The sequence below is a fragment of the Copadichromis virginalis genome, linkage group LG9, assembly GCF_057382275.1.
Source record: "Copadichromis virginalis isolate Kocher_CV1m ecotype Utaka linkage group LG9, C_Virginalis_male_GT1.1, whole genome shotgun sequence".
NCBI classification, from domain to species: domain Eukaryota; kingdom Metazoa; phylum Chordata; class Actinopteri; order Cichliformes; family Cichlidae; genus Copadichromis; species Copadichromis virginalis.
Genome location: NC_140626.1, coordinates 19,533,060 through 19,545,635, shown reverse-complemented (window position 1 = coordinate 19,545,635; position 12,576 = coordinate 19,533,060). Strand labels below are relative to the sequence as shown.

The following is a 12,576-nucleotide window of genomic DNA, read 5'->3' as shown; positions in this document are numbered from 1 at the left end:
ACATAGATACACGGGCATACACAAGACACAAGCATCATCCCCACCCTCATCTACACATATACAAATACTCACCCAGGCACCCAGCATCTAGACACACCAAAATGAATGCTGTACACACACTCACACTCCCATACACCCTCTATTCACTCAGGTCCAGGCACCAATACCCCAACATTGGCAATCTGCCCCAGACCAAGGATATGGTCCCCACAGCAGCAGACTAGCCCAGCGACTGGATGGCCAGCTCCTCCTCCATCTAGTCCCAGACAATGAAGAGAGAACAGGGGTGTGAAAAGACCCCATGCCTCACTTCGCCTGCTCGTATGTGGCTGAATGAAGAGACCTAACTCTGGATGCCATTCAGTATGCCCACCCCCAAAGCCCTATATGTATGTGTCATTAGAGTGTAGGTATTGAAAGCATCTAAGTTGTGGAATAACACTGAGACACAGGTGGCCAGAAGCAGAAAGAAAAGGAATGCCTCACCTGCACCTCAGTGATGTTCCTGATCCACTGGGATTTTCCCACAGAAACACTTCTAGAGATTACACAGAATGTTCTGAAAAACAGAAAATATCCAGAGAACGACAGTTCTCAGGAATCTATCTTGTCTTGTATCAACTGATGGTGGTGTTGGTGTAATGATATGAGGAATATTTTTTGACAACTTTTTACAACTTAAAATGCCACTGGCTACATAAGTGCTGCTGACAATGTCCACCCCTTTGCAAACACAGCTATAAAGGAATGGGCAGCTCAAATAATCTCAAACTGCCTTCTTGAGCATAACAATGGGTTCATTGTACTCACATGGTCTCCACAGTCACCAGAGCTCAGTCAAATAGAGCACCTGTGGGATGTGGTGGAATGAAAAACTGAAATCATGGCTTTGCGGCCAACAAATCTGCAGCATCTGTGTGATGCTGTCTTGTTGATAGAAACCAAAATCGCAGAGGAATCTTTCCAGCATCTTAAAAGTACGCCAAAAGGAGTCCAACCCAGCACAACCGCGGAATACATAAAAGAGAAAAAATGTCCTGAGGGTATGTATGTTGATTCATTTGTCATAACAGGTTGAAAATGTAGTTGAAATAAAATTGAGTATGTTTCTGAAAATATTTTCTGTTGTTTCATCACATGAAAGATAATGTTTTAAACTTTTATCTGATATATATGTATATATACGGAGAGAGAGAGAGAGCGCGCTGTCATCCTGTCTCCATAAATAGACGTCCGCGCTCGCACGATAGTGACAGTAAACAACATTTTGTTGAGCAGACTATATGAAATAAAAGTTTATATATGCTTGGGTTGATGTTGTACCATAAGTCCAGCAGACTTTTAAATACATGAGCACTTGCTGCGTTTCAACCCTTTGCGCATTTACCTCCTTTAAGGTTGTACAGGACTTCTGATTGGAGAGAGCCTGAATAGTTTGTGTGCGCGGTCATTCCGCGTCTCCATAAATAGACGTCCGAGCTCGCGCGATAGTGACCGTAAACAACTTTTTGTTGGGCACACTTGTTAGACAGAAATCTACATTTTTACCACTTTTTACGCATTTATAATGGAGCACGAGCAGTCTCGTCGACTAGGGAAACGGCGGAGGAAACGCTGCGTAATATTAATTGTCATCGTTGTCCTTATTGTTATTGTAATCATCGCCGTGGTGTTGGGACTGACTCTCCGTCAGAACAAAAGTGAATTTAAATCTACATTTTTGTCTAGGTGTGAGAAGTTCAATCAGTAAGTGGTGGTATTTCAACATTTTCTTATTTACTATTTTTGTATTTTCAGACGCACGCACATATGATAAAAGACACATGATCAATGAATGTGTACATGTGCACTTGCATGTTTCCATGTTTGATGCAGGACTGATTGCTTTTGTGAAGTTGCAAGGCTGAGGTGCTTAAAAACAGGCGGGTCTGGTATTGATCAGTATTATTGTCAATGATTGATCTGTTAACGTTCTGTATCATGCCAGCTGGTTTGCACATTGTTAATATCTAATAATAATGTATACCACTGCACATTATCATTATGTCTACGTGTACAGCACGTAGACATAATGATAATGTGCATTGAGTAAGTGGAGATATGAACTGCATTATGTCTGTCGGGTGTTTTTGCGTGTTTCCTTTTGTGATATTTGAATTTTGCAAGAAACAAGAAAAAGTTACAAAACATGATATCACCAAGTGCACATTCAGCGTCCACAGTCTAACCCCATGGCAATTTCCCTGCCATGAACTTCTTTCAATAATATCTATAATCATCTGGTTTTGTTGACACCAGTTTTTTTTTTTAAATTAAATATATAAGAGTTATGTAAACGTGTTTGACTGTTTAGCATACTTAGCATTTCTTTAAATGAAAAATACACCTAAACATTAGCAAATTTTATTTATTTTTCAGAACTGACTGTCAAAAAGTATGGGATGCATTTGAGCAGGCCTATGTGAACAAGGATCCATGTAAAGTTGCAGTGGAAGCTTATGATCCCCTCATTGTTGCAGCCCCCTTCAAACCTCAGTGCAACAGAGTAATAATCAGTGATTACACCATCTCAATCATCCCATCTGCCATAATCATTCATAGTCTGTAAAACAATACACTAATATGTGTGTTTGTGGGTCAGATGATGTTCTGGAGCAAAACAAAGGATGTGGTCCATGGTTTCACTGAGAAGAGAGATTGTTTTGTCACTTTGGAGGACACTCTGTTGGGATCTGTCCTGGATGGTCTGACCTGGTGTGGAAAAGAAGGCAGCAAGGGTAACACTCCCAAAGCAATCACAGTTTATTATTTGAACAGTGCAACAAACTACACACCAGCGAAAGAGCAACGACAGTAGTTTATATAAGTCATGCTAAAATCTAAAAATATATGTAATTTGTCGTGCAAGACATGATTTTGCTATTTGTGTGGCCTGTTGTTAAATTTACATACCAACAGCAAGTCAGGTCAGCCCTGAAATTTAAGGAGAATTTCTTAAACTTGTCACTTGAAGAATACACTCACACACAGATCAGATAAACCTTTAAGTGTTCGTGCCCTCACTCGTTCTGAGAAGATCGCAGCTTTCGCACAACTGCTATTACTTGAGAATGTTCAAGAAACCTTGTGAAGTTAAACACAATCAGGCTACAGAAAACAGAAACATAGAATTCTACAAAACTTTCTATGTAAGCAGAGCATCTTTTTAGCTTCCCCTTTTTAAAAAGATTAACTTTTCCTAATAGTTTAAGCTCAGCTCAGGGGGGGGGGGGGCACAGAAATTCAGTAAGATGCACGACCACCTTTCAATGATATATGTAATAATGACTATATCAATTAATCGCAATGATAAAGTCAAGGTGGTTACACCCAAATAAAGATTTTTTAACTTTTGGTTTCAGCGCAAATTGGATAAACACATCCTATGACAGCAAGCATCATTTATCAAATATATTTATAAAAAAATAAGTTTATGGTAAATAAATGTTAATTGGCCTGTATTTGTATAGCGCTTTACTTAGCCCCTAAGGACCCCAAAGCGCTTTACACTACATTCAGTCATCCACCCATTCACACACACATTCACACACACATTCACACACTTATCTTCAAGATAGAAATTATGTTTCTGTGAAAACACGTTATCTCCATGAGCTGGGTCATCAGGGATGTGTTCCCTATTAGGTGTGAAAGGTTTCACTTTGTTTCTAGTTTTGGAAATAACTGATTATGCAAAACTTGCTTTGAGTAAAGCAGCATTTTCAGGCTTTATTCTTTTAGTAATTGATCCAAACACACTATAGAAGTGATTTTACATTTGAGCTACTCAGAGAAGATTTTGAGTCAACCCTCTGATTAAGCGGCTGAGGGTGGACAGCTAGGGCACAACATAAACGGCCCTAGGTTGTTCTTTTTTCTTTACTGTCCATTGTAGTTATGTAGTGTTGTGAAATTTCTCTCCTTTGTTGTATTTTACTTTGAGGTGCTAACCCAAGCAAATATGCATGTTGTTGTCATAGGTACCTTCACTACTGGGTGTCCCGGATGGTCAGAGTGTGAAAACAACCCTGTTCGCTCATTTTGGAGACGTATCTCTGCTGCTGTAAGTTTTCAACATTTGTTTGCTTTTCTTTCTCTCTTTTAAACGGGATAGCCCTGAGGTCATGCATTGGTGAAAATGACACACAAGTGGGCTGCAGAGTACAGCAAATCCCTCCTGAGTATAAGTGACGGTGATGGAAGAAAAGCAATCTTCACGCTGCCTCGTTGTCTGTCAATGAGTCTTTGTGTCGGTCTCCATGGAGCGCTCTCCTTAATGAGCAGCAGCCCACACATTCAAAGGAGCCCTGCTTTGGTTGAGTTTGGCTGGGTTTTACTCTGTTGTGCAACAGCCAACTTTTCCCAACAGTTGAAAAAAAAAGCAAACAAACATACAAATATTCTTTGATTCATAATGTTTTCCAGTTCGGTGAATTGTGCAGCAGTCCCAGAAAAATTGATTTGTACTGTGTGTAAAAGGAAAAATACCAAAATGGTCAATTAGATGCTGTAATTATGTGGATACATTGTGCAAAATGCAAGTAACACACAGCTTTAAATAAAGTAGCTTTTGCATGAATTCAGAGAGCACATAAATACCATAAAGTAAGGAAAAGTTGAGTGAACAAATTGATTAAAGATTTTTCTGAATGAAATGCTGTGCATAGTTTGCAGATGTTGCCTGTGGTGATGTCACAGCAATGCTAAGTGGATCCATCGACACACCATTCAATCCAACAAGGTAGGACTGCTTCTGCTTCTCTGACAGTTTTATGACTTTTACTGAGAAAAGTAAAAGAATCTCTTTTCATTTAGTGGTAATTAGAGCCACCAAATAATTTAACAGTGATATATGTGCTGAGTTTCAAGCTAAGTTAAGACGTCATTGCAGATTAAGAGAAGTGCTATTAAAAACAGTTATCATTGTCTTTGTTGCACAATGCAAGCACTTTGGCAACAGTGGGAAGGAAAAACTCCCTTTTAACAGGAAGAAAGCGCCAGCAGAATCAGGCTCAGGGAGGGGCATCTGCTGCAACCGTTTGGAAGACAGCACAAAAGATATGCTGTGGAAGACAGCCAGAGATAACAAGTATGATTCAATGCAGAGAGGTCTATTAACATACACTGAGTGAGAAAGGGGACTGAAGAAGAAATAGTCAACGCATAAAGTAGATGTTGTGAACAATTCATTGTTCAGTGGTTGAGCGTGCATAGCCCACAACCTCAGGGAGACCAATTTTGATAGAAAGGCAGTTGCACAGGTCCCCTGGTGGGGGCCGACCTGACTCTAAACAATCACAGACTCGGATAGATTGGCAAAGGTTTTCAAATAAGTACCAGCTAACTTATGAACGCAGACAGACAACACACGCTATTGTGGTCCATCAGCAAACTATCACTGTTTGTGGGAGAATTTCTTTTTCAAATCGATGAAATTCTGGCTGCACTGCAAAAAACAATTTTCAAGAAAGTAAAAAAAACCTTGTTTATGGACATTTTTTCTTATTTTTTGCCTAAAAAGAAAATATATTCTTAACAAGCAAGTTTTGGACAAGAAAATAAAGCTTATTCTAGGAAAATATGTCTAACTTTTCCTTAAAAGGATATTTCAGCTCATCTTGAGCTTTATTTACCAGTTACAAGGCATGACAATGGTTTGGTTGAATTTCCAGAATAAAAATAAGATTATTTTTCTCATTTCAAGAGTAAGGGCATTTAAACAGCTGCTCAGTTTAAGAAATGTATTTATTGACACTAAAGTTTAATATAATTGCTGTCAAGTTTGACACAATATGCAGTATATGAACAAAGGCAGGAACTAAAAGCACATGGTAAACATGAAATACAGGCCCATTTGAAAAACAGAAACAGCACAACTCATTCACTTTAGGCCATGTCAAACAGAATAATAGATCAGCATCAGTATATCTATACTATGGCAATGCTAAAATCGCATTCAACTGTCAGAATTTATAGGAAAACAACAACTTCATTTTAAAAATTGTCACAAAACTGTCCAAAACAATAACCTGAAAATACAGTTCATGCATGTAAAGCAGTGTACCTTTTATAAAACATATGTTGAGCTCACGTGTAGTCCAATTACATCACCCAGGTAATATTTCATGACCGCACATGTCATATCTTTGTGTGTGAAACTGTAATATGGAATGGAATCTCATATCATATCATTGTTGGCTGGCTTTCCACCACTGAATCAGTCCTGTATGCCCACATGTTACTCAGATTTCTGTTCACTGCTGATGAGGGTTCCCTCCTAGAACTGCAATTGAGATTGGTTGATTAATTGACTAGTTGCGGATAAGGAAATTAAATACAAGGTACATTGATAATTTCTAAAAAATTTTAATGTCAGAAATATACTGCATTTTATAATTTACTCTAAAATATGCATGTTTTCAAGCTGAGTTTAATAAATGGATATTCATTTAATGCTCATTGCTATTTGGCAGCTTAACTGTAGTTTAAAAGCCTTGAAAAATCCTCAAAAACCTAAAATGGGAAAGCTAAACTAAAGAACACAGGAAACATGGAAAATGTTGCAAAAACCTTACAACCTTGAACAAGGAACATAAGACATGAAAACATCAGGGAGGGAACACAGATGATAACACAGGAGAGAATACAGACGATCCGACAAAGAACACACTAAATATACACACACAAAAGGAAACGAGGAATTGGCAGACAGGCACGAAACACAGCTGACACTAATCAGATGAGAAGAGACCAGGAGGAGAATACACCGATGCAGGGCAGGGACTATCAAAGTAAAACAGGAATAAACACGAATATCGAACCAGGGACAATACACTGAAGACAAGGGAGGTACAGAGAACACCTAAACACTGGAAATAATTAACAAATAACTAGGAAACTAACTGACACAATGAATATTAATAAACACAAACAACCAAGGAGACTGCGGACCATGACAATTGGTTTATTTAAAACAAAAGTTTAAAAAAATACAAAATGTTGTTTTCTCTAGTAGAAGAAATTAAACACTATCAGAATATTCTTTATAAATAGATAGCATTGTTGTGGATTATAAGGAATAAGCATTAACATATCTACTGTTAAGCTGTAAAAACAAGTAGACATCTAACATGAATATTTTATATGATTATTTTCAACGATATTAAAGTATATAGTCAGTCTCACCTTACAGATTTTTGTGTCCTAATCGATCAGCTGCATCGTCCATTGGCAAGGTGGTCAGAGTGTGTTCGAAGAATGTGATACCAAAATTAGCTGTAAACACGATATTCTTTGACACATCCATCTATGCCACAATCTTCACGGAAATCTGGACTATGGCTATGTGCAGAATTAATATGACTCAGTAGGGATTTGAGGGTCAGACCCACAAAAACGATGTAGATAACACAGCGCCAAATCATTTTGTTTTACTGGTCTGTGAACTACTTTTCCCATAAAGTCAAGATAACCAGGATTATTCCATTATGGGGTAGGAATGGCTATCCTAATTCAGTGCCTTATAACAGCTGTAGTAAGTAACAGCACCCACACGTCAGTATTTACAGAACATAATCTAACTAAATAGTCAAATATTTAAATATATATCATTTTATAGGTATAAAAGAGCGAACTAAACCATTTCCGTACACAACCCCATACTCCTGAGTTGGTACAGCCCACCTTCCCGCCTCTAGCTCCGTGCCTAAGCGGTTGGATTGCAGGATTTTGGGGTCTGGGTGTAGATGCGATACAGTTGGTACAGTGTGAAGAAATTAAGGCACGCTATGGAAAAACTGGACGAAATAACAATTGCCAACCTGAAAGGTATGTGACTGTTTTGTTTTTTCTATGTTTTGTGTTCTGGTATGTTGCATGTTAAGTCGCTAGCATGGCAGGCTATACCCGGTTGTTAGCTTAGCTTAGCTGTGCGGTTAGCTTAGTTGCATTAGCATTTTTAAATATGCTAGTGCAGAAAGTTATGAAAGAATTCATGTCCAGTTATTAGTTTCAGTGTCTGTGAATTTATTCAACAAGTGTGCAAAGTGCCATAAGTTAATGCCAGTTTTACAGAAATTGTGGGAGTTTCAAATTTCTATTAGTGAAGTTATTTCATTATATACTTTAGCCCAGGAAGCAAAAAAAAAAAAAAAACATTTATATGTATACATGCATTTAATTGATGTATCACAAATATATTACTTTTACCAGTCAATAGGAGGAAGGTAATTTAGAACCTGTGGAGCAGTGAGGAGGGAGAATAATGGAATAGAGTCATGGTTTTAAATGGTAAATATTAAATTATGTTTCCTATGTATCCTGTCTGTTACCCAAGCAAAGCTGTCAGCTGGCTTGCACATGAGGATAATGCAATGTAGTGATAATTGGAAACTCCTATTGCAGAAGCAAATGTTGGAGAAGACCTGCTCTCATCACTTTCACGAGATGACATCAAAGATCTGTTTCCTGGTCCTGAACATTGCCTCAGGCGTCGGGCTCTATGGCTTGCAGTGCACAAATGTGAAGAAGTAAGTTCTGTCCTATCGCTGTGTGACAAAACTGAGAACACACCAGCTTGTTTTATGCAGTTTCAAATAATTCCACCAATACTCACTTAACAGATAGACAGTAGAATCTTCTTTAGTTTTGATTTAAATCAAGTGGCCTACCCATTTATTAAATATACATATTTTTTATTGTTCAACACTTTACTGATATTTTGTTGTACTATCTTTCATATTTAGAGACCTAAAGTTCTTGTGCAATTTTATGTGAAATTAGCCCTATGTACACTGTATTTTAGAACAAGACTGCTGCTGAAAAAACGCTAATGGTGACTTCTTCAGAGAGGAACCCAGCACTTACCTCCATCCAAAAACTTTGGATGGAGGTAATGCTACAGTATCTTGATTTGTCTACATTTATGCTTTGCAGATTACATTATTTGCAATGTTTAATGGTGTTGCCCTGTCTTATTTTTCTTTTTTCAAACCAGTGGAACATGCAGCAGCTGTGTTCAGAGCCCTTCCCATGCTTTTCCCTTCCAGCACAGTACCACCTAAGAAGCTGGGCATCTGTAGTGAGGCTTTTTTCCATGTCCTAAAGGTAAGGCTGCAATATTCTATGTGTATATATTGTTGAATTTTGCAGTTACTCATGTTTTCATTTTATATATTTTACTGTGGAGTCAGTCAAATATTCTTAAAGTTCAGATCCCCATAACATGTTGATGTTAATAAAACCTACAAAAAAAGTTGATCTATTTTAAACTGTAATGCAACTCAAAAATTGTGTTTCTTACAGTCTTGTTCTAATACTCTTTTTTTCTGTCATGTAGACTTCAGAAGACCCTGAAGGCTACCTGCGTCAGCGACCCCTGGCTTGTCCAGTTCTGCTTGTCTCTGAAGGCAACTGCATGATAGCTGTTGGAACCACACCGGTGAGCACTTTTGACCGGAAGGATCTTAATGAGGGACTGCTCTATCTGATGGCATATTACTATGCCCTCCACCTCACATATCCATAGTGCATTTCCACGCTGCTGTCTGTCTTGCAAACTGAAATACTCAAAGACTCCATCCATGACCGAGATTCAACCCCCTCTTACAAGAAGGCGCTTGGTGAGTGGAAGTCATTCATTGAGTGAGTCTCCCAGATGACAGACTCCATCTGCCTTGTTTATCAGACTCAGTGTTAGTCAGTGAGGTTGTTTTTTTTTCTATAGAAAAGTTGTTCAAATGTAAAACACATGTTTGTTTGTGTGGTCGTTAAACTTGTTCTTCTAAAATGTTATGTAATATAGGATTTGAAATAGTGATTGTTTTAAGCTTCAGCAAAATTTATTTTTGATACCAGCCATGAGTGTGTTATACTGTTATTATTCATTTTAAGAGTATCTGGAATATGCACTTCTTATATTGGCCATGTTACACAGTACCCTGCTGAAATGTATAATTTTAGGCATGATTCTCCTGGAACAGACCTCAGTGAGTTACTGACCCATTGCTGTGTCAATAAAAGCGCAAAATCTAAGAGTGCTTTTGCTGTCTTAATTTAAGATGAATTCCCTTATTTTTAGTAGCTTTTTGAAGAGATGGTGTCTTATTCTCAGGAATTTTTGCTGATTATTGTTCTCAGAGTCGAAACATAATTCTTATAGTTAGCTCAATCAAGAAAGAAACAATTCAGTTTTAAGAAAATTTGTCCTATAGTAAGGTGTTTTTTTAATGTGAAAAATCTAAATTAAGGTGTAGAATCTTAAAGTAAGCAAATAATTCTTGAAAACAGCTTGTTCAAGAAAGCATAATACTCATTTTAGGTGCAGATTTTCTAAATATCAAAGTGTCTTTTACTTATAATAAGTCACATTTTCTTCAAATAAGCATACATTTTAGACAATTTTGTCTAGTTAAAAGGCATATGGCAGTTAGATTAATTTGCTAGTTTTAAGAATTCTAGTCAAGCAACTTTTGCTTACCCCATTGGCAGATTTTTTTGCTCAAAACAAGAAAAATTTGTCAGATTTAAGAATATTTGGCTTGTTTCAAGTATAGCTGTTTTTGCAGTGTGGACTCTGATTGTAAGTAGATAATATGGGCGATTGTGGCTCAAGAGTTCGGGAGTTAGCTAACCATCACCAGTGTGTGTGTGAATGGGTGGATGACTGGATGTGTAAAGCGCTTTGGGGTCCTTAGGGACTAGTAAAGCGCTATACAAATACAGGCCATTTACCATAGTATAGATTTTCTTCTAATGTAAAATACTGTGACAGCAATAAATTTGCAACAAATGGTAACAGATTTGGGGTTTTCATCAATTTATCACAAACACATTGTAATTGCTAGATTGGCCTCATTTAATCACAAACTGATAGCAGACTTATTCTGTCTTATTGCTGTTTTATCACCATCTTGATACATCGGAGCTGCTTTGAAGATGGCAACTAGCAGGAAGCTGTTACTGATCTGGTCCTCATCTTAAGCGCAACCATTTCAAAAGCAGTCTCATGGCTCAAGTTCATTGTAGATGGTCACAATACTTCCAATAATGCCACGGTCTACAACCACAGTTTTTCCTTAGTGTGACCCTATCATATCTGCAGCGACAATAATTCTTTGAGGTGACTACTGATCCTTTTAGCACCTTGGAAATTATTTAGAAGTGGGCTCAAGTGCCAGATAGATGAATATATCAGAAAAATGTGGTGTTGTGTTGTGGTGACAGCAATATCTAGTTAATTTTGTACTCTAAGCTGCTGTTCTTTTTTTTCTCATCAGCATTTTTGCAAGCATTGAGGTGGTGAGGTTTCAGGCCTCTAGGATCAAAAGCCTGAATGTTGTTATGGTCTTACAGCAGAATGCCAAGTAAGATTTTCTCTTTATACACAAATCTGTCACCACAATGTGCATACAATATTTTAATATTGATCCTACATTCACTGCTTCTGTTCTGCGTCTAACTTCTTCAGATCAAACTGTACAGATCCATCCTTGAAGAATTTGAGGCAAACTCTAGATACAGGGATAACATACAGCTGCAAAGATGTGCCTGAGTAAGTACGTGTGCGTTACAGAGGAGCTGACGACCTGTTTGTATCTGTCCTCACAAAACACAACTGACCTCTTGTTATTATCCTGTAATGTATTCAAACAGATCTCGTATTCAGGAATGCGGTGCCAAACCAGAGATAGCGTGTGGAGCCTGCTGGTGAAGATGTCTGATGTCAGTCACAACATACTAGCATATAGCCACAGAAACATTTCTCTCATTTCCTTGCAACTTTTTTAATAAAATTTGAGAATTTTTGTACATGTGAAATTTATTTTTCTAAACATGTAGGTTTCTAATACATTCCATTATGACAATATTTTGTGGAATCTGATTTTTTATTTTTTTTTGGACTGAACACATTGAGTACCATGGCTGCCATCTCATTGTTGGTAGAACATGTATTAATTTTTAAATAAAATCTTAACTTGTAAACTTTATTTGGACTCCAAAGTGTAATACTGACTGTTGTGTAATCACATCCTAAGTGTTCTATTCACCTAGAATAATTAAAAGACATATCATCCACCAGTTGCTCCAACTTTGGACTGAAATACCTAGCTTCACAAGGCCAAAGCAAGTTCAGCAAAGAAGCCATCAAGTTCATCCAAAGAAGCTTCTATGTAGATGATGGCCTGACAAGTGTAAGGTCGACTGCTGAAGCCATACGCCTGGTAAAGGAATCAAGAGCTCTGTGCAAAACAGGAAATCTACGGCTACATAAGTTTGTATCCAACGATGAGTGTGTGATTGCAACAATTCTACCACAAGAATGTGCTCAGACCAAAGATCTAAACATGGCTCTAGGAGAACTTCATATCGAGCGAGCACTTGGAGTTCAGTGGTGTGTTGAGGCGGATGAATTTCAGTTCAGGGTGGAGGTAAAAGAAAAACCCACTGACAAGGAGAGGGGTTCTCTCAACTGTTGCCTCAGTCTATGATCCACTAGGTTTCGTGGCTCCATTCCTACTTGTCGGCAAACAGATTCTT

General features: G+C 37.8%; 1 protein-coding gene and 2 long non-coding RNA genes across 4 annotated transcripts; 2 read left to right on the top strand and 1 right to left on the bottom strand.

The window, feature by feature from the left end:
- The first annotated feature begins 1,394 nt into the window (after window positions 1-1,394).
- Window positions 1,395-12,026, top strand: LOC146701744 (ADP-ribosyl cyclase/cyclic ADP-ribose hydrolase 1-like). Its single transcript, XM_085468080.1, has 8 exons — window positions 1,395-1,746; window positions 2,419-2,545; window positions 2,642-2,777; window positions 4,020-4,102; window positions 4,707-4,780; window positions 11,316-11,402; window positions 11,507-11,590; window positions 11,692-12,026. The coding sequence occupies exons 1-8, from the start codon at window positions 1,568-1,570 to the stop codon at window positions 11,747-11,749; spliced, it is 828 nt and encodes a 275-aa protein (XP_085324206.1). The 5' UTR covers window positions 1,395-1,567; the 3' UTR covers window positions 11,750-12,026.
- On the bottom strand, window positions 5,767-7,274 carry LOC146701746 (uncharacterized). The gene is made up of 2 exons (XR_014922226.1): window positions 7,225-7,274; window positions 5,767-6,322 (listed from the first exon to the last, which is right to left on the bottom strand). It is a non-coding gene; the product is annotated as an uncharacterized LOC146701746 (long non-coding RNA).
- On the top strand, window positions 7,301-10,076 carry LOC146701745 (uncharacterized). 2 transcript variants are annotated; one of them, XR_014922225.1, is made up of 5 exons: window positions 7,301-7,866; window positions 8,251-8,328; window positions 8,443-8,567; window positions 9,035-9,144; window positions 9,377-10,076. It is a non-coding gene; the product is annotated as an uncharacterized LOC146701745 (long non-coding RNA). The 2 variants fall into 2 exon arrangements; XR_014922224.1 differs by lacking the exon at window positions 8,251-8,328 and having other exon boundaries at window positions 7,306-7,866.
- Window positions 12,027-12,576: the final 550 nt, after the last annotated feature.